We start from the raw sequence: 23685 nt of genomic DNA, 5'->3' as shown, positions 1-23685 counted from the left end.
TAGTAACAACAAAAAATGAAATGGGCTACTGACTACAATACTGATATCAATGTTTACGTATGTGGATGAAGCTCGTGTTACCTGCTCCTTCCTTGTGATATATTGTGTGAGCCAAGAAGATTAAAGAGATGTGTTTGACCCCGTGACTTGGAAAACGTTTGGAGAAGCAACTTGTTTGTAGTTAAAAATTAAACACAATGAACTTGTCATTAAAAGAGAAAGAACTTGTTTGGAGTTACAAGTTCTCCAAACAAGTTCGAAGAAGAGATTACAAGTTCATACGAGCAAGAAAAGCTAAGAAAAGAAAGTTCTTGAGATACATCACTAAAACTACACAAAATACCTTCACTTATACAATCCGTGACCTGAAACAGAACAATCCGTGACTTAGGAAAACAACAAAACACTTTCACCCGTGACTTCGTTCACATGGCCTCAACTGCAAAACACTTTCACTACACCAAATGCATCAGTGGTTGAAAAGACAAAGACCTTGTACTGAACCTGCAACATCAAATAAAATAAGAGTTAGCAAAGTATAATACCAATCACAACAAACAACAACTCAAAACAAGTTTAATACCTTAAACTACTCTACTAAACATCATAACATCTCAGACATCAGTTTCAGTTTTAAAGAAGTTTCCATCTGAGAGAGTGGATCATTTTTGGCAAGTAAAAGCTCAAGAACTTTCTGTTTAGATATTTTGTCTTTCTTTTCCAATATTCCCTGTAACTTTTCCAACTCCTCTTCTCTACCACTCTTCTTCCTCTTACTAGTAGTTTTACTGGCCTTGACACCCATAGGTCTAGGCTCTGCTGCTCCCACCTCGTCTTCTCCATCAACCTCCACTGTTTGTTTCCTCTTTTCCTTCACAGTTTTCTTAGCGAGAAAGGTGGAGCACCATTTCTTGTCATGCCGCAACTCCCTCCACGCATGTTCCAAGTTGAGCTTGATGGAGTAGTCATTGTAGAAGATATCAAGGGCAGCTTTCATCACATCATCATCATTTTGACCACTACGCTGCTCCCTCATAGCCGCTTCAAAGCATTCAACAAACTTGCATACTTGCTCGTTGATCCTAGCCCACCCCTGCTTGCACTGACCAAGCTCTCTAGGTGTTGTCCCAACGAGCTGAGGGCTTGAGTTGTAGTACTCTTGGATCCTCTTCCAGAAAGCACCTACTTTTTGCTCGTTGCTCACCACAGGGTCTTTACTGGTGTTAAGCCATGCTCCAATCAGGATTTTATCCTCTATCGGAGACCACTTCCTCCTCTCCTTGACCGCAGACTGATCAGAACTAGGGGTCGTACTAAACCAAACAGGTTCGGGTGAATCAAGGTCAACAAACGATTGGTTATTGAGTAGGTTAACAAAACCAGAGGTGGTATCCATGGTTATACAATGCTCTGTGTCACTATATTTTAGCATCACAGAGACTTAAGTAGGGGATTTTTAGCTAAGTTACATTTAAACCTATCAACTCAGAGGAGTTAGGAAGGTAGAAAGCAATGGACATACATTTAAACCTATCAACTCAGAGGAGTTAGGAAGGTATCAAGCAATTAAGTTGCATTTATCACCAATCAAATCTGAGCTTTAGACTTTAAAATATTTTCGGTTTCATTTTTAGTTACTTCTGAGTTTAAACATATTTTAACAAAACTCATATACTACAGAACACAACACAAAACAAGTATACTATAGAACACAACTATTCTACGTTTTAATTATTCAAAGAAAACAGAGTTGGAACTTGTTTCTACAATACCTTCTAAAGTGCAGAGAGTCACATTATCATCCTCTGAAGCTCTTCCTGAACACACATGAGATAAAAGAGTCAAAAGTTTTTTAAAAAAATGAAACAACTCAAAATAAGCATAAGGAAAGAAACTTACCCACTTGAACGTGACCAGCACACATATTACAAATATGAGACTAACCATCACACAAACAACCAGTGGATAGCCATTTGTGATTCCGGTTTTCCTCGTAGCTAACTCCCCCCACTGTCTTCTCAACCTTTACCAGCTTCTCCTCACTCTCGTCAGCTTGAGCCTTAAGCTCCCTAAGTTGTCTCTGATAATCACCAAACTCCTCCATGACTGCCACATCCAACCATTTCCATATATGGCAGTCTCCATCATCCGCATTCTCACAAGTGAAGTACCTTCTCCCTTGATCTTTCCTTGTGTAAGCTGTTGCAACGACAAGCTCACCACCACAGTAGCAGGTCTTGGGAATTCCATCATCAGCCTCAGGTTGAGGAACGTACTCAACCGACTCAACTATATTCTGCCTACTCTCAGCTTCATCCGCGTAGATATCAGCTTCTGCTTGAAGAAGCGAAGTTAAGTCTATATCATACTCCTCTGATGAACTGGGTTGGCTGTAGCTATATTGTCCCATGTTTCCTTAACCTGAAAGAAGAGCAACACATTCGTTAATACATATCAAAGAATCAGAGGAAATAATGAACACGTTAATATAAAACATATCAAAGAATCAGAGGAAATATTGAAAACATTTGTATAAAACATATCAAAGAATCGTCAATTATATTGTGAAAACATATCAAACATCTGTATAAAAAAATTGTATACATATCAAACATATCAAAGAATCGGATTCCCTATGCTCAACAGACTCAGACCACATACAGAAGAAGATGACTCCACTGAATAACCCTACTAGATTGAAAGCGTTATCGTTTTGAAACCCACACTACAAACCAAAATTAAACCCCAATCGAATGATACCTTTATCGTTTTGAAACCTTTATTACAAAGGAAAGAAACCCCAAATCGATTGAAACACAAATCGTTTTGAAACCCAATTCTCGCGAAAACCCCAAATTTCACCGATTCGATTGAAAACCCAATTCCCCAATTCCGTAACCTAATTTGCGAAGAAAACCGACATGAAATCGAATGTAAATCCCAAGAATCAGGGGAAATCAACAACAGAACTTCGATTAACCTTTTTTACCCGGAGAGAGCACAATCGCCTTATCGCCGACACTAACTTTTTTTTTTCTCGTCTAGATTCGAAATGAAACGAACGCGTGAAACCCTTCACTTGACGGACAAAATTGATGTGCCACGTCAACAAGGATCAACACATTTTAATCCTTCTATAGCAAAGGACTGATCCTTACGTTATTTGAGTTAAATATTATTATTATATGCCTAATAGTTAAAGATTTGGACTTAAGGATTCATTAAAATCCCGGGTTGCGGATGGTCTAAGAGCACCTACAACAACAAATCCTTAACAACAACTTTTGGAATATTTTTTTTTTTCGTCCGAATTAAAAAAAAAAAAAAAGATTGGCCAATCGCGGGTTCCTACGCGGAGGTGGAGTCCGCGCACAGTGAAGAGGCTGTCAGAAAAAAAATCCATAAATTGGGACTTCAAGAGGCAATTGTGGTACAGATTCTTAAATATTTGAGCCCCACATATTATTATAATAATTTATTGTTAAGGATTTGTTGTCGTTGGTGCTCTAAATACGTATGTGGATCTTTAATTACTTTCAAAATGTATATTATATTAATCCGACCTAACATAAATCTAATAGAATCACCTAACATAAAGTGTCGGTCTGAACCCAAGTTTCAAAATTTTAAATTTTTGTTTATGGTAAAATATTACTCCATCTATTTTAAATTGCAGATAGTTTTAATTAAAAGCATCAATATTAAAAAAGTGGTTCTTGTTAAAAAAATATCATTAATATATAACTTCAATCAAATATAAAATAACCCTATATAATCTAATTAGTGACACAATATTCAATAAATATAAAAAATTGCATTGAACTGTTAAAACTATTTATATTGCGAAACAAATTTATTTGGTAAAACTATTTATATTATAAAATAGAGGGAGTTGATTCAAAAGTGTAGATTTGGAGACTCTAAATGGTTATATTTGTGTATATATAGAACAAGTAAAATGTAAGAAATTACCCAAAAAAATTAAATGTATGCAAAATTGAGTTCTGATTTTGGTTTTGAAATACAAAAAGCTTATTTATATCTTCTGATCAAGTGTTTTAAAATTTTGGTTTTGTGAATCACTATTTCTCACTCCCTCTGTTTCTTACTGTAGTTAGTTTTGGTTAAGAACACTAATATTAAAAAAGTTGTTACTTTTTAAAAAGTAGCATTTAATTAATAAGTTCAATCAATTATAAAAAGTTTATTGTATTTAATTGGTCATACAATATCTAATAAATAAAAAAAGTACATTGAAATATGAAAACTATTTTTTTTTGTGAAAATATAAAAACTACTTATATTATAAAACAAATTATTTTTGCTAAAACTACCAAGATATGAAACACAATTACACAAGGAGTATTATCTTAGCTGTGATTGTTGTTGAAACATGAAGTTTTAAGTTTTACTTTGTGTGCAATCGCAAGTCATTCAAGGCATCCCCTGTTCTAAAAATCGGCCGTCTAACCGCCTAAACAGCCGTTTGGACGCTACGCGTCACTCTTCCGTCCCGATTTATGCCAAATCGGTTAAAAAAATCGGATATCCGATTTTCTCCGCCTAGACCGCCTAGCCGCCTAATCTTTTTTTTTTATTATTATTTTATGATATTTTTTTATTTATTTGATCTAAAATTTTTATAAATATCATTTATATTCATAATTTTGATGAAAATTACATTATATTAAGTTTATATATTCTATCTGTGTGATTTATACAATCTTAAACATGAAAATGTATTAACGTAGCAAACAATCTAAAAATTTCGCTCCGCATAATTTTCGATTAATCTCCGATTTTCTTTTTAGGCAATAGGTCCAACCCGACCGTCCGACTAGCGCCTAGCGCCTAGCGCCTTCCCGAACGGGGAAGGCATCAATGTTATAGGAAGAAATAATTATTGGAACACTTGTTTGCTTTGAAGTGTGTGCTTTTATGCAAGTTTGTTAAAGGATAGCCTGTGTTTTTCTGTAACATAGCCGGAACAAACATTAAGTGCAGCCTACTAGCCACCTAACACGTTTGGCAACTGAATTAAAAGTATGATTAGTAAGGGACACAGGTCCAATCAATATCGATGACGAAACAAACAAATGGAAAACCCATCCATAGCACGCAGTCACTATAGAAGTTAGATATTCAGCACGGTCATTTAATTACATTAAAATCAATTATAATCATAGACGAAGCACGCGTATATAAACTAAGCATAGGGCCATAGGCTAACAACAAGTTTATAAAACTGAGCACACATAATCAGGACTAAGAGATGGCTGCAGCGAAGCAAGTGATGCCCAGCGAGGAGCCGCTCAGCCCGTTTTCACGGCTATTCAGTATGCCCGGTCAGGACTGCTTCAACATCATAACCATTGGATGCAAAACTGAGGGCAATGCACACGCCATTGTTGAAGGTTTAAAGAACACTTTGATCAACCATCCACGTTTTTCTAGCATCCTGGTAATTAATAATTGATTCAGCCATACATTTGTATGGAAAAGCTGTATTCTTTCAGGGATCCACATCAAGTGAATATCTCACCAAATAGAACTCACATTAATTATTTTAATAATTAAAATTCCCTAAACTATATTTGAGAAGTGATTTGTATATGTGTCATCACTACATTAACTTTCACAAAAAAATGATGACATGGTTTAAAAGAAATATGACATGACATAAATCTAATTGTGACATGTAAAATTTACTATATTTAGATTTATGTTTTTGGTAAGATTTCTTAAATATAATAATGATGATTTTCTATATACGGATTTATATTTTTGGAAAAATTTCATAATATAGTAATAACTAATAAATTTTATATCAAAAATATTTTTTCTCAGTAAATATTCATTTTGGTAAGATTTTATGATACCTAATAACTTTTCTATATCAATAAAAAAATATGTTTTTATATATAAATAATAATTACGAATATTAAAATTTTACATCAATATATGAATCATATTTTTATTATTAAAATAAGTGTAGTTTAAAATATATTTTATCAACGTATATAAGTCATTTTTATTTAATGTATATATTATTAGAAATAATTTATATATTTACAAATAGAAATATTTAAAAATGGTAATTAAATAAATAATAATATAATAAAGTAACTTTATAAATTTCAATTATTTTTATCAAAAGTTAAATAATGCAAAATTAAAAAGTCAAAGTAAACTTGAATAAATCAAACTAAAAACAATTACATTATGGTTTTATTTTTTAAACTAATAAAACTAAAATATATAAATAGAAAATTTTATTTATATATAATATTTTTAAATATTTTATATCTGCGCATGGCGCAGGAAAACTCCTAGTTTTAAATTAAAATAGAGCGAGAGCAAACAAGGAAACAACACATGTGACAAAAGTATATAAATTCTTTTTGTTGGGTTTTTCATACGAGAATATGTTGAATGAGCATATGTTATTTTCTTTCTTGTAAAATGATTTCAATTGTTACTACTTTATAATCAATGTTTAAAATGATAAGAGTGAACTACACAAAGATAAATTTGTAAAATGATCCAAATTCTTATATGAAACACTTCTTTTTTACTAAAGTACTTTGTGAAAAGAATCAGATGGAGTATTTTGTGCCACTTGGAACAATTTGCTTATATGTGCTTCTGTAGGAGACTGGTCTTGGAGAGCATAAAGTAAAAGCTAAGTGGATTCCTACAACAGTAAAAGTGGAAGATCATGTAATTGTTCCAGATATAGACCCCAACATTGAAAATCCTGATCAGTTTCTAGAGGATTATACAACTAATATGGCACTTTCTCCAATGGATAAGTCAAAACCTTTATGGGAGTTTCACTTACTGCAACTTAAGACATCATATGCTGGATCTGTAGCCGTGGCTAGGTTTCACCATTCTTTAGGTGATGGAATGTCTCTTATGTCTCTTTTACTCGCTTGTACTCGAAAAACATGCGATCTCGAGGCATTGCCTACTTTCGTAGTCCCAAAGAAAAGCAAAGCGAGGCACATTTGCTGGTCCTTAATTGCTTGGTTTTGGTTCATAGTAAGATTGTTGTTCCACACTTGTGTTGAAGTTTTCAAGTCTATGGTTATTGTATGCTTCGCTAGAGACAATGTAACACCTCTTAAGGGTAAACCAGGTGCTACAATTAGCGTTAATAAGTTTATTCATCGAATTTTTAGTTTGGATGATGTGAAAGTGGTGAAGAATGCGATGAATATGGTATGTTTCATATTTTTTTTTATATTAGTTTATTCATCGAATTATCACTTCATCGTCTCCCTTTTCCCTTAAGTAGACGGTGAATGATGTTCTTCTTGGAGTCGTGCAAGCGGGTCTTTCACGATATTTGAGTCAAAAAATTGGTAAATCACTATATTTTCTTCCCTATATGTTTTTGCATTTTTAGTTAATATTTTATACGTTAAATGAACTTCAGAAATTTAACAGATTTGAATAATAAAACTTCAAAGTCAAGAAAGGTCCTAGAGAAAAACAATATCTACGGTGTTGTGTTTTTCAACTTACGGCCAAACAGAAATATTGAGGTATAAATAATCATCTTAATGTTTCTTAATCTTATATTAAATACATTATATAGTATATATAAACACATGCAGGATTTGGCTAAGATGATGGAGAAAGGTTCAAAATCAAGATGGGGAAACTCAATCGGCTATGTTTTGTTCCCTCTATGGATAAGGTTAGAAGAGGATACCCTGGAATACATCCGACGAGCCAAAATTACAATGGACAGGAAGAAACTTTCTCTTGAACCTATATTTTCTTTTGCATTACTCAAGTTCACTATGAAAGTTTTCGGGCTAAAGGTGAGACAAAGAAAAAATCAACAATAATCTCAGTTATATTACATTAGTCTATAACTGATGGGCGTATTTGGATGTGTCGGTGTGGAAAATCAGGCACTGAAGAATCTCGTAAACAGTATTTTTAGTCGCACGTCAGTAATATTTACAAATGTCGTCGGTCCAGATGAAGAAATCAGCTTTTTCGACCATGAGATATCTTACATTGCAGCAAGTTCATGTGGTGTGCCGCAGGTACTATGCACCATATAAAAAATATCACCAAGAATCATATTGATTAAAATATGTAATTTTATTGTGTAGAAAAACTAATGCTTTGTTGTTGTTTTTTGTTGTTGAAAAGGGACTGACAATACATATACAAAGCTATGTAAAGAAGGTTATCATCAATCTAGCTGTTGATCTCAGTGTGATCCCTGATCCTCATCATCTTTGTGATCTCATCATAGACTCTCTCAACTCCATGAAGTCGGCTGTTGTGGAAATGGGTTCTTACAAATTGGAAGTTTAAGTAATTTTCTTTTTGACAACAATAGCTAAGAAATAAATAAAGAGAGTTAACCTGCTGGCCGAAGTAATGTTTCACTATGGCTGCAACTGGAATGCACTTTTTTGGAATTAAAATTTCTAATGCTTAATTCATGTGCATTCCAAAAAAAGTTCACCGGTTACAATTAAAATATTGAATATATATTCTATTTCATTCTATAACATTCCATTCCATACCATTCCAGAAAAAAAAATTATCATTTGAAAAATTATTCTAAATCAAAAACGTTTTAGAATAAATGGAATGTTGATTCCGTTCCATTAAATTTCAAAAATAATAATTTCTATCATTCCATATATTTCTTTTATTCGTCACCAGTTACACCTTATAACGTTCTCATTAGTGAAAATTAGAATTTTCATGAGAAAATATTGTTTTCTTCTAAGACACCTCATGAGAAGAACATTTCAAAATTAAACTTTGCGGACACTATGATGCCTACGTAGTTATTTTCAATATATTTATTCTTCCTGCCACATAACCAGAAACAAATTATATGGACTACGGGGTCACTGCATCCGAGGATAATAGGTCCATAATAGAATTTTAAAATGTACTAGATTCTGACTCTATTTTTTAGTTTTACATTTTCTTAGAAGTTTAATTTTTATATTTGTATTTTTTTAATCGTATTTATATTTTTTTAGTCGTATTTGTATTTTGTTTCTTTAATATTTTTTAAATGATTAATAATTTTTTTTAATAATCGTATTAAAATAGTTAGACCACACGTATATCAATATATCATGTTGTTATTTTAATAGAATAGATATAGTAAGAAAAAGATACAGTAAGAAATCTAGTATTCTATTTGTAAAATGGAAATAATATTTTTGTTTTGAAATTGTTCCTTAATTACGAAACACGTCTTTGACCGATCTAGCTGGTTGTCGGGTCAGAAACAATGTGCTAGTTAATTTTGGTTCCTTCTTAGCGTAATTACTAGAACTAGGGTCAGACGTAATATCTATACCAGTAGTATCTACAGTCTACTTCTCTCCATGACACGTTTGGCCACCTGAAACATCCCACTAAATTAAAAAATATTACGAATTAACAAAATTTTATAACTTTTAGTTTTTTTTTTGTATATATGCATAATTTAATGTCAATATAAAATTGAAGTGGAAAATATTTAGTTATATTAGAAAATTAATTAGTAGCATTAAATTATTTAAAAATTGTAAACAAAATATATATTTTTAGTGTGTCGTACAAGAACACTCAACACAGATTTGCCGGGAAGAGCGCGTGAGATGAGTTTCAAAGGGTAGAATAGTCAATTCGTATTCAACTATATATAAAAGTTTTCTCCTCGTGAGACCCGAGAAAACCGCGTAAAGTAAGAAAAAAGACAAGACATGCGTCGATCGGCGAGCGCCTCAATAGTATCCGACCAACTATCAGCAAAAGCTCCGTCACCATCACCGTCTCCGCCGCGAATCCAAAGCGACACAGACTCGGAGGATGTACAGCTTCTTCTGCCCAGGTACGACCCAAACTCTTACCCTGGAAAGAAGGACAAATCACGACTCAGATCCGCCGAGAACGCTATCCATTTCATCCCTCTCATTCTCATCCTCTGCGCCCTAATACTTTGGTTGGTTTCGAATCCAGGTAAACCATTTCAACCGATTCCGACAAGATATATATATCCTCTGTTGTGTCTCTTTGATTTTGGGATGTTTATGTTTTGATAAAGACTTTGTGTTTCTGTTTGTTGATATGTTTACAGTAGTAGCAATGATCAAACAGTGACGATGGTGGAAGAGAATGATTGATAACTTGAGGTGCAAGCCTTCAACGATTTTGCATTTTATTCTTTGTAATTGTTACTGCCTTTCTTTTGAGGTTCATACAAAGGATCTGGAACGTATGCCTTTAGATAATCAATCTCATTATACAGACAGATCAATGCCTAAGAAACTCAGTTTATGTATTTAGTATAAAGACTTAACCATACGCCAGCCCCTAGCAGTAGAGAATGAATCAGGAGACTGTATTGGTCACGTTTGAGATAGATTCGTTGTGTTACAATCACTCAAGTGGTAGTAATACAAAGTGTATATATATCATTATTATTCTCAGACCTCCCAAACAAAAAAAAAAAAAGTGGTAATCTCAATATGGTCAACAACTAAAAAACCTTTTGAGACATATTGAGACTCTTTGAGATCTAAAAATCTAATGTTAGGATGATGAAGCAGCAACATATTTGCCCACATACCCAAAACCAACAACGAAGAAGCCCATTGACTGGAACAGAAGGTACAAAAACAGTGTCTGCTTCCCGTAGATGATGTCGTAGCATCCGCAGAACAACAGGTACACTCCAACCAATAGCTCCATCAAATGCACCCTGCAACCAATGATAACATCCCTTTACTAATCTCAAACTTCGGTTAAGGCTCAATATGAAACGTTTATAGTTTACCTATCTCTGAATCTGACGTGATGTTCTTCAGGTGCTTGTGCAATCAGCTTCGTCTTGAGACCGTCACCTAACTTCTCTGTCACAACCCATTCTTGTACTCTCCCTGTTTCAAACAAGCCCATGACCAGAGCCTTTGTTCTAACCAGTGACATTGCGTTCTCAAACAGAACCCAAAACGCCAAAAGATGGATTGATCTGTCAACCAAAAAAGTATAAAACATGAGAAAGATATCAAATGATTAACATGAGCTTTAAGAGAGGAGAGAGAGAGAGAGAGAGACCTTAGTCTACCGAGTGCGATGAGGAGAGTGATCAAAGAAGGGAGATAAAACGCAGCCCATTTCGGAACCGTGACCTCAGGGAACAGAACAGTAGCTGGCAAGATAACACAGTAGAAGCAGAAGGAGAGGACGTGAGCCACGAGCTTGCGCATGAAGAAGAAGCTGTACAACATATACAGCTTCTTCCATAGAGAGACATTCTCGCTTCTTATTATCTTTCCAGCCATTTTCCTGAATAGATTCGCAGGGCCACAAGTCCATCTATGCTGCTGGCTACGGAGGGCGTTGAATGAACAAGGCAACTCACTTTTCACCTAACAGATAACAAACTCACAAAAGTTATAAACAAACCGCATAGCCCAAAGATGACAAGAGAACAGAGGAATCTTCTATAACCTTGAGATCGTCGAGGTATAGCAACTTCCAGCCTCTGAGTGTGGCTCTTACAGCTAAGTCCATGTCTTCTACTGTTGTCTGGTCATTCCATCCACCTGACTCATTCAGCGCCGAGATTCTCCACACACCAGCCGTTCCTGCAGTAGTTTCACACAATAAGAAAAAAGCTTTATTCAGAAAAGTAATGAGATTGAGAATGTCATTACCGTTGAACCCAAAGAAGGCAAACGTTGAGGATCCAACTTGCTGCTCTACCATGAAATGGTAACTCAGAGACATCTCCTGCAATCTCGTCATCATGCATTGTCCCGCATTCACTGTGAAGATTATTACCAAAAAGCAAAAATCTCAAGGGGATGGCATTAGCATGTACCAATTATAAATTTGTGATGAAAAAAAGGAATGTGTTACCAAACTCCCAACGGCCTTGAACAAGTGCTAACTTTGGATTGTGAATTAGGAAAGGAACGGTGCGGAAGAGGAAGTCAGGCTCAGGCTGAAAATCAGCATCAAAGATAGCAACGTAGTCACACTGCTTCACATAGCTATGCTTCATCCCTTCTCTCAGCGCACCGGCTTTGTATCCTTTCCTGTTATCCCTTATCTCAAATGTTATGTTGACACCTTCTTTGGACCATCTCTCACATTCCTTTTTCACCAGTTCCTGTTTCCTTTCATTACATAACCAAAACGTTAACAAACTCAATCTAACACACATGGCTTGAGATGAGAAGGGTGAATGTATCTATAGAGGTGTAAACAAAGGACCTTACTAGCTGGATCTGTGGAGTCATCAAGCACTTGGATTATTATACGATTCGACGGCCACGAGATTTTGCAAGCAGCTGCAATTGATTGCTCACAGACCTACCAAATACAAAAATGAGTTCAAACCTTAGTAAAGAAGGAACTTACAAGCCTTAGGTTTGTTACCTCTTTTTCATTGTACATAGGAATCTGCACAAGAACCATAGGGAAGCTTTCACTTCCACACTCAACATCATCCTCCTCCATAGCCACCCATTTGTAAACTTTCTCTGGTTTCCTCTTGAACAGCTTGATATAGGCTACCACAACTCCCATGTACATCATCTCAACGAAGAGCATCACAGACATGATCAAACATAGAGCTACCAGGAACTTGAAGACAGGCACAACCACCACAGCCCTGGCTTGCTCCCACCAGAGGCTGATTCGGGTAATCGTATCTTCCCATGTAGACGCTTTAAAGCTTCGAACTTGAGACTTCAATGAGGAAGTAAAAGACAAAACACCAAGCTTTAATACACTAAAGGACAAAAGATCTGGTCTTTCAACAGATCTAAAGCAATGTAGCAATCAAGAACTGAGCAATGACGAGATGGGTTCGTACGATTTATGAAATCAACAAGAACCCAGCAGTAAAAATCAATCCTTGCACGAGAAAACGTTGACGACAAAGTCCAAATTGAATAAAGCATTGAAGTCGTAGATAACAAGCAAGATACAACATTTGTCACTAAAGAGAGAGAGAACCATTGAGAGGAGAAGGGAGGGGTACGTGTCGTGAGCAAGACCGTGGAAGATTGCGAGAGGAGACATTGACAATTCTCGAGTCTGCTCTGCTCTCTCTCCCTCACAAATCGCCGCTAGCTCCTTGGTCGATGATCTTTCTTTCGCCTCTGTTCTTTCTCTCTCTGTAGTTTGGAGTCAAGTGGGAATCTTTTATCGGCCAAGTGGGCCTATCGCTATTTCTCTGCTGTCAATTAAATTATTGTCTAAATATGGTTAAAATAACTACTTGTCATGCACCACGTTGTTATATCACCCACATGAATGTATTGTATCTAATTATGGTTATAAGCAATTATTAACAAAAAAATGATATCTTCCTATAATAAATATTGCTAAAAATTAAAATAAATACATATATATGTTAATATGTACTACATTAAGATATTTTGTTGTCTATAAACTTGTAAAGAAAAAGAATAATCATTATTGTAAGTTGTAAATATATACATGCCCTGCTCAAAGTTTGTCGGGGCCCTGGACCATATATTTTTTAAAAGATTTTTAATACAGGTCGGCTCAAAGTCTCGAGGAGCAGCTTGTGACGTCTGATGATACACACGCTTCCTAATCGGTAGTACTCGACGTTCTTATGTGCTTCAGCATTCGTTGGATGGAAAGATCTCTCAAATGGGGGCCATGGAGGCTGGAGCTCTAGCCAAGTACGTTCCTCATGAATTCCATATATATCATATATGTGTCACAAGCAGGTTGAATTATACACAATAAATTGCAACAATGTAAATAAGAACTTCCGAGTCATTTAGTGACATATACGGTCATCATGTACTATCGATATGCTATTCAGTGTCTAATTAACAATACAAACTTTTTCTCAAAAATAAAAAAACAATAAAAACTTAATATTTTAACGTTTCCATAACCTGATGAGCACTTTTGGTTTGAAGTCATATTCATTTTGGTTTTCTGGATATGGAAACGGAGATTGAGCAATAAATAACATATTCGGTTCAATGTAATTTGTAACCACGTTCTATTCTAGAGAGAGAAGCATACCCGCTAGTTATAACTTATAAGTACAATTATAACTAATATACACCCATATATACTCGGATACTTATTCAGTTTTCAATACGGATCATGTTTGGTATCAGTCTTTTTCGTATATAGCAATGTTTTGAAAACTGCACCAGACAGGTATTATAGATGGGTCAATGTCAGACCTGTTCAACCGAATTTAAAATTTTAATTTAATTTTAGATTATGTATAACTATATGTATTGGTATAATTATAAAATTCTGTTTTATAAATTTTTATATCATTGTTAGAATCTAAAAATGATATGAAAATAAAATGAAAATTTTAAAAATAATATAAAATATAGTGAAAATAATTTATTTAAATAGATATTTAAAAGTAATATGATTTTTATGAAATACTTTTAAAATTTGCAGTTTTTAATATTTTTTACTTGAATTTGAGAAAACTGAGTTTTAATATTGAAACGGGTCACCGATTTTAGCGAGTTTCACCGGTTTTTGACAAGGTTTGCTGGTTTAACTCAAATCTGATTTTTAGTATAATCCAGAACCGGTTAGAAGGCCGAGTCACGGTTTGACCGGCTGGGCCGGTCCAGTTTTCAAAACAGTGGTATATAGCAATTTAAAACTTGTTTGAATATATTGGTTTGGTCTATTTGGATTTTGGACTCCGTCTTTTAAATCAGTTCTAGATCAGTTTTTAGGTGTGGATATTGAGGGTGATTTGTTCAGCTGTAAATGTATAAATTTTACTGTAAAATTTGGACTGTAAGTTTTTTTTATTTAGCTTTAGGGGATGTAACTTTAAAATTTCCTACAGCTAAAAAGATGAGGTTTTAGAAAATAAGGTTGTTACAACCATTTTTTTATTTTTTTGGCTGTAGTTTTAAAAACCAATATAAAGTAGAGACAATTGGCTACATGTACTCAATAATAACCAAAATTAGGTAAGTATACATTCGTATGAAAAACCCATGACTTCTGTAGCTAATGTTAAGTGATGTGCCTGTATTACCCTTGTTTTGTGCCATGTCACGGGAAAGAGTGTAACCTAGTCGATTTACCTAACTATGGTGGGAGATAGTATAGCATTCTGTTCTTTTTTAGGTTGGCAAGTGGGAGAATTTCAACCACATATTTTCCTTGTACATTGTGTTTTCCAATGCATAGAATCTCACAAAGATATTGTTATCACGAACTGAGAGCCTTGAATTAAAGATACCGAAAATAAGAAGCCTAAAAATTCATTACAACGATAACAATTATGTTACGCAAACAACATTATTGCTTTAGTTAACGAGTAAGATTTCAATTATCTTTCTTTAGTTTAGTATATATGTAAATACAGATAGGAAAGATCTATAATTCTAATGGCATTTGACCTATAATATTGCCACTCAACAACTATGTTTTCCTTTGCTATAAATATGTTCATCAGGATAACACATATGACATGAGACAAAAAATGATAAATCCTTTACTAAAAAATTATCTTAGTACTATCTAATCCAAAGATTTAGTTACTGGTTACTGAAATCGTTAGTCGCTAACATTACGTTTACCGTTTACTATCTAATTTAGACGTTAATACTCTATATATCATCTAACTTACATATTATTTTTATCGTTTACTAGTAAACTTAGACACTAACATATAATATAGCATCTAACAATAGATTAACATTCTATATTTCAACTAACATTATAAGTACCAAACAACATATATAACTATACGATTGGATTACGTTTCTAGTTAACCGGATCACAAAAGAAGAACATGTGTCATCCACTGTGTAACTTAATCGTTAATACAAATAATAGAGTTGAGCTATTAATTTCAAAAGTTTGTAAGATTTTGAAAGGTTTTCTAAAGGTTTTGAAGTATATCCTATCCGTTATAATATGGCTTAGTCCTTACAATATGTGTTGTGATGGAAAATATTATTCTGATCATATGTACGATTCATGAGGACTGATATAAATCTGGCAAATGATATATATTTCTAGTTAACATTTTGTAATGTATAGTAAGCATTCTAGTAGTCGTTAAGATATATATATATATATACATATATATATATATATGTGTTAGAGATAATCTTATCATAAATGTGTCACATGTAAAAGGAATAACAAGTAAGGATTGCATCTAATATATCTTAACAGGGAATGATTTTAAAAGCATACAATTCTATCTGATAATTATCAAGATCCTAATTTTTTTTTTCAGATTCTCTGCTAAAACCGCGCAGCAGATTCGGACAAGTAATATAGAATGTTATCGTCTAATATTAGATGTTATAAATAACATTAGCGTCTAAATTTACTAGTTAATTATAACAATGATATGTAAGTGGTAATGTATTCAATACATCTGTTTAAAGTTAGACGATAAAAAAATGTTAGTGACTAAATTGTGTGTAGATGTTGAAGATTGCTCTGAAGGAGGTGGCATTGTGAGAAAGGGAAATCGGTAACGGATCCAGTGAGACGTAGGCGTTGAAAAAGTTATAGTTCAACTCAAATGCGGATCAAAGAAGAACGAGAGGTGAATAAGTTTGGAGTACATAGGGATACAAAACATTGTACTAAACAAGAAATTCCCACTTGGTGAAACGAATAGAAACACAGCTCCATAAACCTTCTATTCATCATATCAATCCCATAAATTACTCGTTTGAAAAACTCAACTTTTTCTTTGTGCGATGGATGCCAAATCCTATTCAAACTCCTACAAAGGAAATCATTGCATCAGTATAAATAAAAAATTAAGAGAGAAACGCTAGAACATTTCAGACCTTGGAGATAGATCGAAGACACACTACAGGTGTTGTACACTAAATTCAAATTTTGTGTTTTGATTCTTGTTTGAATATCGAGGAAACAAAGAGGAATAGCTACTATGTTACGTGTGTTTATAATTATAAAAGATAAACGACACCAAATCATAGAGAGAATCTTATAGGTATTTAGGTTAGTAGGGTTAGTTTTGGGATTTAAATTATCTAACAGTGTTAGTAACAGTGAATGAGTATTCACCTAATTTTGGTTTTGTGCATGCATATAGAGCCTAATTTCTCTATAAAGTATGATTGATGATTTTAAAGGTCGTAAGTAAAAACTAAAGCTAAAGTCACCTCTTACAGCCCAATCAATCACCCAATTATCAACCAGTTATTAATAACTCAAAATGCTCATAATACAATAAAATATATCTTGATTTTATGCAAACCTTATTACATAGTTCAAAATTCTATCGTTTATATGTGCACATCATTCTAAAATCTGATTAGATATTCTTTAATCAAAATTATTTGCATTAGAAAGTTATCTTTATAATATTATTTGAGAAGTTAGTTTCTTATGTGTCACTCTTACGTTAATTCTTGCGATGGTTGATTACACTGATACCCTTAATGAATTAATTTACATTTAAAATACTATTATTTATTTTTTATTAAGTTTACTTTTTAAATTTTCCAAAAAACATATACATATAATAAAAAAGGAAATTTTTTTAAAAAGAATTGAAAAACGAAAATATATGTATATATAATATGATTTCATAAAATGGGAAAGTTAATAAAATAGTAATATTCCATTTAAAAATATTTTTAAATAACATAAAATATAATTTTGAAGTAATAAAATACTTTCTTTATATCTATATTATGAAAAATATAAATTTGTATATAATGTGATTTCATTAAAAACAATTTACACAGATAATTTTGATATTAGAAAAAATGTTATTTCTTTTAAAACCTGATTTTAAACAATACAAAAAATTAAAATTAAAAAAATATTTTAATATATATATCTATTTTCTTAGATGATTACATAAGATAATTAAGCAACATATACTGATATATGTTTAATTGACTAAAAATGAGTTATTTATTTTTCATATATTTAGTTGATTATAATATCTTCTAATTACAGAAAAAATATCAGTAAATTATATTTTACTTATATAATATTATTTTCAAATACAATCACAATTTTTTTATTGCTTATTTTATGAGATATTAAAAAACTATTTTAAAAAAAAAAAATTGTTTGATCAATTAGTTACAAAATAGTTTAATAAGGTAGATATATTATATTTTATCATTATTAAAGTTATATATTATCTTAATATTAAATTTGCTTTTAAATTTTATGTTTTTTTATGTTTGTGGAACTTAAAAGAACCATAATCAAAATACCAAAACAAATCTGAATTCTCATTTTTAAGATTATTTAAAATAAAGTTCAATCTCCATTCAATAAATCAATGGCATAAAGTTATTTAGAATTTATAAAATATTTTAATTATTGTAAATACTGATAATTTGATATGTGTTCATGAGCTTCCAAAAATGTATTAGCTACTTATGCATTTAACTTCCAATTGATCATCGCTTTATTTTCTAATATTTTTTTTAAAAACATCAACATATAATTGATAAAATGTTATGAAAATACATGCACGATAAATACAATTGATTTGATTTGACTTAATTATAATAAAAATAATTATACTTCATTTTGAATTTGAAAGGATATATGTAATTCAATATATTCATAACATGAGTGACTCGATTAATCCAACTTATATCTAAAATCATAGATTTAACTACGATAAGAATATATAATTTTATAAGAATTGTAATTTATTTTATAAATATAAATCATAGAACAACTAAAAACATATTAAAATGAAAATAAAATATTAAGAAACTGTTACAATTTAGTTCTTTTGTAAGATATTCATAATATTATAGTTATATTAATTTATGTAATTTGGAATTAGATACTTTAGTTTATTTTCCTATTTCATTTTAAGCACAATATATCTTAAGTTATACATAATCTTCATAAAATATATTTACATATCTAAGACAACAACCACCTAAATGAAAAAAAAAAATCAAAAAAAAAATAATCAAAATTTTGATATATAAAATAAAAATATTACACTTGAATTCAGTTATACAATCTAATTTACCCAAATGATAACTAATCGAATATAAAAACAACAAAACCGATTAGATATAACATATATAAAATTATATGTATAATTAAAGTAATATAATATTATTATAATATTATTTATATAAATGATGCATACAAATTATAAATTAATTTAAAATTAAAAGTAAATAGCAATCAATTATTATAATATATTTACTTTAGAAATATTTTATATTCGTGCATGAGCACGGGAAAATCACCTAGTATATAATAATTTGCATAAACATAATACTTCCTTTGTAACATTTAAATGGACATACAATTATAAATAAATTTAAATCAAATAAATTTGGGTTTTGTTTTCAAAAATAATTTTCGCGATTTGAAAAAGCGGACCAAAATTCAGTAAACTTCTTAAATCATAAGCACTACTAATTTCTTCTTGAAATTAAAGTCTTTAAAAATCGGATTTTCAGAGCGGAGATGAAAACCATGTGTGAAGAAAGACTGATTCGTTTTTTTTATTTGGCTTTAAATAACGCTACTACAACAACGAAAAGAACAAAGTCCACTTCGTTTTCAAGTTAAGGATCTAAAGTAGATTGTAACTTTCAAATTACTTTATTTAAGGTGCAAAATTATTATCAACCAATTATGTTAATAACTAAAAATGCTCATAATACAATAAAGTTTATCTTGGTTTTATGCAAACCTTATTACATAGTTAAAAATTCTATCGTCTATATGCGCACATCATTCTAAAATCTGATTAGATATTCTTTAATCGAAATTATTTACATTAGAAAGTTATATATATATATATGGATAATAATTTGCATAAATATAATACTTCCTTTGTAACATTTAAATGGACATACAATTATAAATAAATGTGAATCAAATAAATTTTTTTTTTTTTTCAAAAAATAAATTCATGATTTGAAAAAGCAAATCAAAATCTAGTAAACTTTTTAAATCATAAGCACTACTAATTTCTTCTTGAAATTAAACTCTTTAAAAGTCGGATTTTCAGAGCGGAGATGAAAACCATGTGTGAAGAAAAACTGATTCGTTTTTTTTATTTGGCTTTAAAATAACACTACTACAACAACAAAGAAAAGAACAAAGTCCACTTCGTTTTCACGTTAAGGATCTAAAGTAGATTGTGACTTTCAAATTTCTTCATTTAAGGTGCAAAATTGTTAATAGGCTTATATCTGTAGACCAAGTAACTTCTAAAGCTTGTTAACACAAACATAGCAAAAAAAACACCGGAGGGAGTCATGGATTATGATGGTGGATTTCATGAGGTCGAAAAAGATGGTGAACTATTTCTGGTATACCACCACCCAAAATACCGACCTATGCCACAAATAAAAAGCCCATCCTCATCTGCTGAAGTAGCCAACCACGATCACCCTCCTCTACCCCTTTTCATATGCCCTCGTGAACGATGGCGAAAAGGAACTCATACAGATTCCAGACTTGTCTTGATCAATTCTTCTCCTGAGTCTGTCCTCTCTGGTAAGGTTGGTGGTCATCATGTGCTTCCTTTGTTTTGGTGCAACAATAAAAATTTCGGCGACGATTATAAGGAATGCGGTATGTGCTCTAACTCAAACTTTGGCACAGATTATTACTTTTGTGCTTGGTGTTTAGAAAAGTACCACAAAGAATGTGTAGAGTCTCCACTTAAAATTAAACACCCGTACTATCCTTATCATCATTCTTCTCTCGAACTCTATTATTATGAAGATTTAGCTGTTTGTATACGTTGTGGAAGGAACATGTACGGGGGCTTGATGTATCGTTGTAATGTCGATCAAACTTTCATGCATCCAGTATGTGCAATGAAGCCGATACCCATTGTTATATACCAACAAAAAATACATGATCATCCCCTTACCTTTTTCCCTAGACAAGATTCATTAATCTGCAACGTATGTGGATTTCTAGAAAAAGATCCCTCCTATGTCTGTCTCAGATGCAACTTTGTAGCTCACGGAAGATGTGTAGAGTCTCCACACACCATCAAGATATCACGTCACCACCATCGTATTTCCCGTGTTTCTTCTCTTCGATATGAAAAGTGGCCATGCGGAGTTTGTCGTCAAAGTATCGACGGTAATTATGGTGCATATACATGTAAGGAATGTGATGATTACTATGCTGTTCACTCGAAATGTGCTCTAGGAAAAGATGTGTGGGATGGAGAAGAACTCAAAGGTGTACCCGAAAAAGATGATATGGCAAAAGATGCACCACCGTTCTGCAAAGTATTTGAAGGAGTGGTCCATTATTTTCTTCATGACCATCATCTGCGAGTCGAGAAAAACATACTCTATGATGAAAACAAGTTTTGTGAAGCGTGTGTCATGCCTATCATTGAAGATGAATTCTATTCATGTGCGGAGTGTGACTTCATCCTCCATGAAACATGCCTAAAAGCTCGTCGCAGAATACAACATGCGTTACATCCTCATCCACTTACATTAAAGGCTACCAACAATTACGTTTCGAGTTCGTGCTCAGCTTGTTTTCGTTGTTGTGGTGGCTTTGTTTATGAGTGTCCGAAACATGAATGTTATTTCAAGCTCGATGTGAGGTGTGCTTTGATTTCAGAGCCGTTTGATTACCAAGGTCATGAGCATCCCTTGTTCCTATCTTTACACCCAAAAGAATATGTATTATGCGAGGTATGCAAATCTAAATGTAATGATTCTCCGTTAAGTTGCATAAAATGTGCTTTCATTATCTGTATAAAATGTGCCACCTTACCATACAAAGTAAGCTGGTATAAGAAGGACGAACATTTTCTCACACTTTCATGGGGAGAAGGGAGGTGTGAGAAATATTGGTGCGAAGAGTGCGAAGATATAGTCGAGAGATTATTCTATTGGTGCAATGATTGCTGCACCATCCTTCATACTCACTGCTTATTCAGCAGAGAGCCATATCTGAAACCTGGTCAAGTTCTCAAAGTAGGAGAGAAGGTGTTTCAAATTCTCGCCAGATGTAATATTTCTCGGCCAATTTGCTATTACTGTATGAAGCCTTGTCAAGGAAAAAGATTTACAAGAGATAACCTGACTGTATGTTCCTTGAGTTGTGCTTCTAACTATACTTATGATTACGAAGAAGATTGAGTAGAGCTTTGACTCCTATCATATGCTATTGTCTTCGGTTTCTTTCTCTTATCGTACTTGGTGTTGAATCAATAATTGGTAAAGTATCGTGAAGTTAAATAAACAAGTATTCGGAGTCGGCCTATTTTGATAGCGTATGGAACCAGGGTTCTCATTATTTTAATTAGATATTATTCTAATCTCTAACTCTACAAGAACCTATTTTTTTTAAGTAATGAGAGAGTCCAAGCTTGATTTTTACAAATTAAGTGAGTATGGTTTTCAGTAGTTTTCTGACTTACCATTCACGCTTCATAAATGCAATAATATCCGTTTACATATAAAGAATCTGAATATTCCAAATATTCTTAAACTTTGTCGAAGAAATCTTTGTAAATATCTATCCGAAAACAAAAACTGGGAATAGTTATCATCTTCGAAAAATCTCTTTTTGAGTTTTGGGATATCTTTATTGTGAAAAATTGTTATTATAAGATTTGATATTTTACATATGTACAAGTTCTGTAATTCTAAAAGCATCTAGTGCGTCAGCTTGTTTCCCTGGAGTCACAGCTTTTAACTTCTCTCATTTCTTTGATGCGTAGACTTCTCTCCTGGTTATCATCACTCCCTCTTGTCTGGACTAGGGTTTTGGAGAAGCTCGTGCATGTCGTGTCTGTCTTACTCACCAATGAATTCACAGAACTGTCTTTTCTTCCAATAACTTCTTCATCGCCGATGAATGTTAACTGCTTTAGGAAACTTGTGATTCATTCATAATAAATACAGAATCAATCGAATCCCTGATGAAGAGTGATTGACCGTGATGAAGAAGGTATCACTCTTAAATAAAACTAATTCCTCCTCCCTCTTCCACTAGCGCTTTAACTATTTAAAATGGTACATTTAACCAAACTAGTGGCTACGAATCAACGTAATCAACGTAAGTTATATAGGAGGTGATTGGTAGTTGGTGTAGGTGCTGTCCACAGCCCTATTTATTTCTACAGCACCAAATTCAGAGCAATCAAGCTTTAATTTTTTTTTTGAAACCACAGCTCTTGAAATAACCTACAGCTGTACAAGTGCTCTGCAGAGCCAAATATCCAAAGCAAATTTTTAGTGCTTTCCATAAAATTCTACAGCACTAAAATCTAAAGCCACAGCAAAAAGTCTACAGATTTTTTTCTATAGCAAAAATTTTAAAGTTACAGCCATTACCAATCAGACCCATAGTTGAGAGGAGATGCTCCACCATTATTATTATTATTATTATTATTATTATTATTTTGCTTTTAAGATGCAGTGGGATGGTGAAATTAGAGAATATTTATTACTGCGTTTGAAATTTATCTAGATGAGACATGAAAGCAGATGTGAATCTATGGGAGACGATGATGGTATACTAGGAATATAGGATAGATGCATTTGTCTGTTCACGCAATACACCAAGTCACCAAGTAAACAAAATAGTAAATAACTGAGTAAACAAAATAACCGAGTTAATGCGAACATGTGTTTCCTAGCTCCAACATTTCAAAAATTGTAAATACAATATGAT

General features: G+C 32.6%; 5 protein-coding genes across 9 annotated transcripts; 3 read left to right on the top strand and 2 right to left on the bottom strand.

Annotated features, from left to right (window-relative positions):
• Nucleotides 1-604: 604 nt before the first annotated feature.
• Nucleotides 605-1396, bottom strand: LOC125582918 (glutathione S-transferase T3-like). The gene has a single exon (XM_048749377.1). The coding sequence runs from the start codon at nucleotides 1394-1396 to the stop codon at nucleotides 605-607; it is 792 nt and encodes a 263-aa protein (XP_048605334.1).
• Nucleotides 1397-5202: 3806 nt separating this feature from the next.
• On the top strand, nucleotides 5203-8542 carry LOC106388110 (wax ester synthase/diacylglycerol acyltransferase 2). Of its 2 annotated transcripts, none has more exons than XM_013828099.3 (7): nucleotides 5203-5414; nucleotides 6652-7224; nucleotides 7301-7367; nucleotides 7453-7550; nucleotides 7623-7832; nucleotides 7926-8063; nucleotides 8173-8542. In XM_013828099.3, exons 1-7 carry the CDS (start codon nucleotides 5394-5396, stop codon nucleotides 8338-8340), a joined length of 1275 nt encoding a protein of 424 aa, XP_013683553.2. In that variant the 5' UTR covers nucleotides 5203-5393; the 3' UTR covers nucleotides 8341-8542. The 2 variants fall into 2 exon arrangements, with proteins under 2 accessions (XP_013683553.2, XP_013683552.2); XM_013828098.3 differs by having other exon boundaries at nucleotides 5203-5461.
• Nucleotides 8543-9154: 612 nt separating this feature from the next.
• LOC106388112 lies at nucleotides 9155-10339 on the top strand. The gene is made up of 2 exons (XM_013828101.3): nucleotides 9155-9996; nucleotides 10115-10339. Exons 1-2 carry the CDS (start codon nucleotides 9741-9743, stop codon nucleotides 10135-10137), a joined length of 279 nt encoding a protein of 92 aa, XP_013683555.1. The 5' UTR covers nucleotides 9155-9740; the 3' UTR covers nucleotides 10138-10339.
• Nucleotides 10340-10431: 92 nt separating this feature from the next.
• On the bottom strand, nucleotides 10432-13346 carry LOC106388111 (glucomannan 4-beta-mannosyltransferase 7). 4 transcript variants are annotated; one of them, XM_013828100.3, is made up of 9 exons: nucleotides 13006-13346; nucleotides 12424-12735; nucleotides 12259-12357; nucleotides 11902-12154; nucleotides 11697-11807; nucleotides 11491-11627; nucleotides 11095-11408; nucleotides 10814-11008; nucleotides 10432-10738 (listed from the first exon to the last, which is right to left on the bottom strand). In XM_013828100.3, the coding sequence occupies exons 1-9, from the start codon at nucleotides 13069-13071 to the stop codon at nucleotides 10570-10572; spliced, it is 1656 nt and encodes a 551-aa protein (XP_013683554.2). In that variant the 5' UTR covers nucleotides 13072-13346; the 3' UTR covers nucleotides 10432-10569. The 4 variants fall into 4 exon arrangements, with proteins under 4 accessions (XP_013683554.2, XP_022554758.2, XP_022554759.2 ...); XM_022699037.2 differs by having other exon boundaries at nucleotides 13031-13170; XM_022699038.2 differs by lacking the exon at nucleotides 13006-13346 and having other exon boundaries at nucleotides 11902-12161; nucleotides 12424-12702.
• Nucleotides 13347-20145: 6799 nt separating this feature from the next.
• LOC106385398 lies at nucleotides 20146-22269 on the top strand. The gene has a single exon (XM_013825321.3). The coding sequence runs from the start codon at nucleotides 20283-20285 to the stop codon at nucleotides 22143-22145; it is 1863 nt and encodes a 620-aa protein (XP_013680775.2). The 5' UTR covers nucleotides 20146-20282; the 3' UTR covers nucleotides 22146-22269.
• Nucleotides 22270-23685: the final 1416 nt, after the last annotated feature.

The sequence above is a fragment of the Brassica napus genome, chromosome C3 (assembly GCF_020379485.1).
Source record: "Brassica napus cultivar Da-Ae chromosome C3, Da-Ae, whole genome shotgun sequence".
NCBI lineage: Eukaryota > Viridiplantae > Streptophyta > Magnoliopsida > Brassicales > Brassicaceae > Brassica > Brassica napus.
The sequence above is the reverse complement of the archived record's forward strand: the minus strand, read 5'-3'. Positions and strand labels throughout refer to the sequence as shown.

Excerpts from the sequence above, each read along its gene's own strand:
- LOC125582918 (XM_048749377.1), bottom strand. The coding sequence starts at position 1,396 with ATGGATACCACCTCTGGTTTTGTTAACCTACTCAATAACCAATCGTTT.
- LOC106388110 (XM_013828098.3), top strand. The coding sequence starts at position 5,273 with ATGGCTGCAGCGAAGCAAGTGATGCCCAGCGAGGAGCCGCTCAGCCCG. Across the intron at positions 7,225-7,300 it reads TGAAGAATGCGATGAATATG|ACGGTGAATGATGTTCTTCT; the intron begins GTATGTTTCATA and ends TCCCTTAAGTAG. Across the intron at positions 7,368-7,452 it reads ATATTTGAGTCAAAAAATTG|ATTTGAATAATAAAACTTCA; the intron begins GTAAATCACTAT and ends GAAATTTAACAG.
- LOC106388112 (XM_013828101.3), top strand. The coding sequence starts at position 9,741 with ATGCGTCGATCGGCGAGCGCCTCAATAGTATCCGACCAACTATCAGCA. Across the intron at positions 9,997-10,114 it reads TTGGTTGGTTTCGAATCCAG|TAGTAGCAATGATCAAACAG; the intron begins GTAAACCATTTC and ends ATATGTTTACAG.
- LOC106388111 (XM_013828100.3), bottom strand. The coding sequence starts at position 13,071 with ATGTCTCCTCTCGCAATCTTCCACGGTCTTGCTCACGACACGTACCCC. Across the intron at positions 11,628-11,696 it reads TGCCTTCTTTGGGTTCAACG|GAACGGCTGGTGTGTGGAGA; the intron begins GTAATGACATTC and ends AAACTACTGCAG. Across the intron at positions 10,739-10,813 it reads CACGTCAGATTCAGAGATAG|GGTGCATTTGATGGAGCTAT; the intron begins GTAAACTATAAA and ends CATTGGTTGCAG.
- LOC106385398 (XM_013825321.3), top strand. The coding sequence starts at position 20,283 with ATGGATTATGATGGTGGATTTCATGAGGTCGAAAAAGATGGTGAACTA.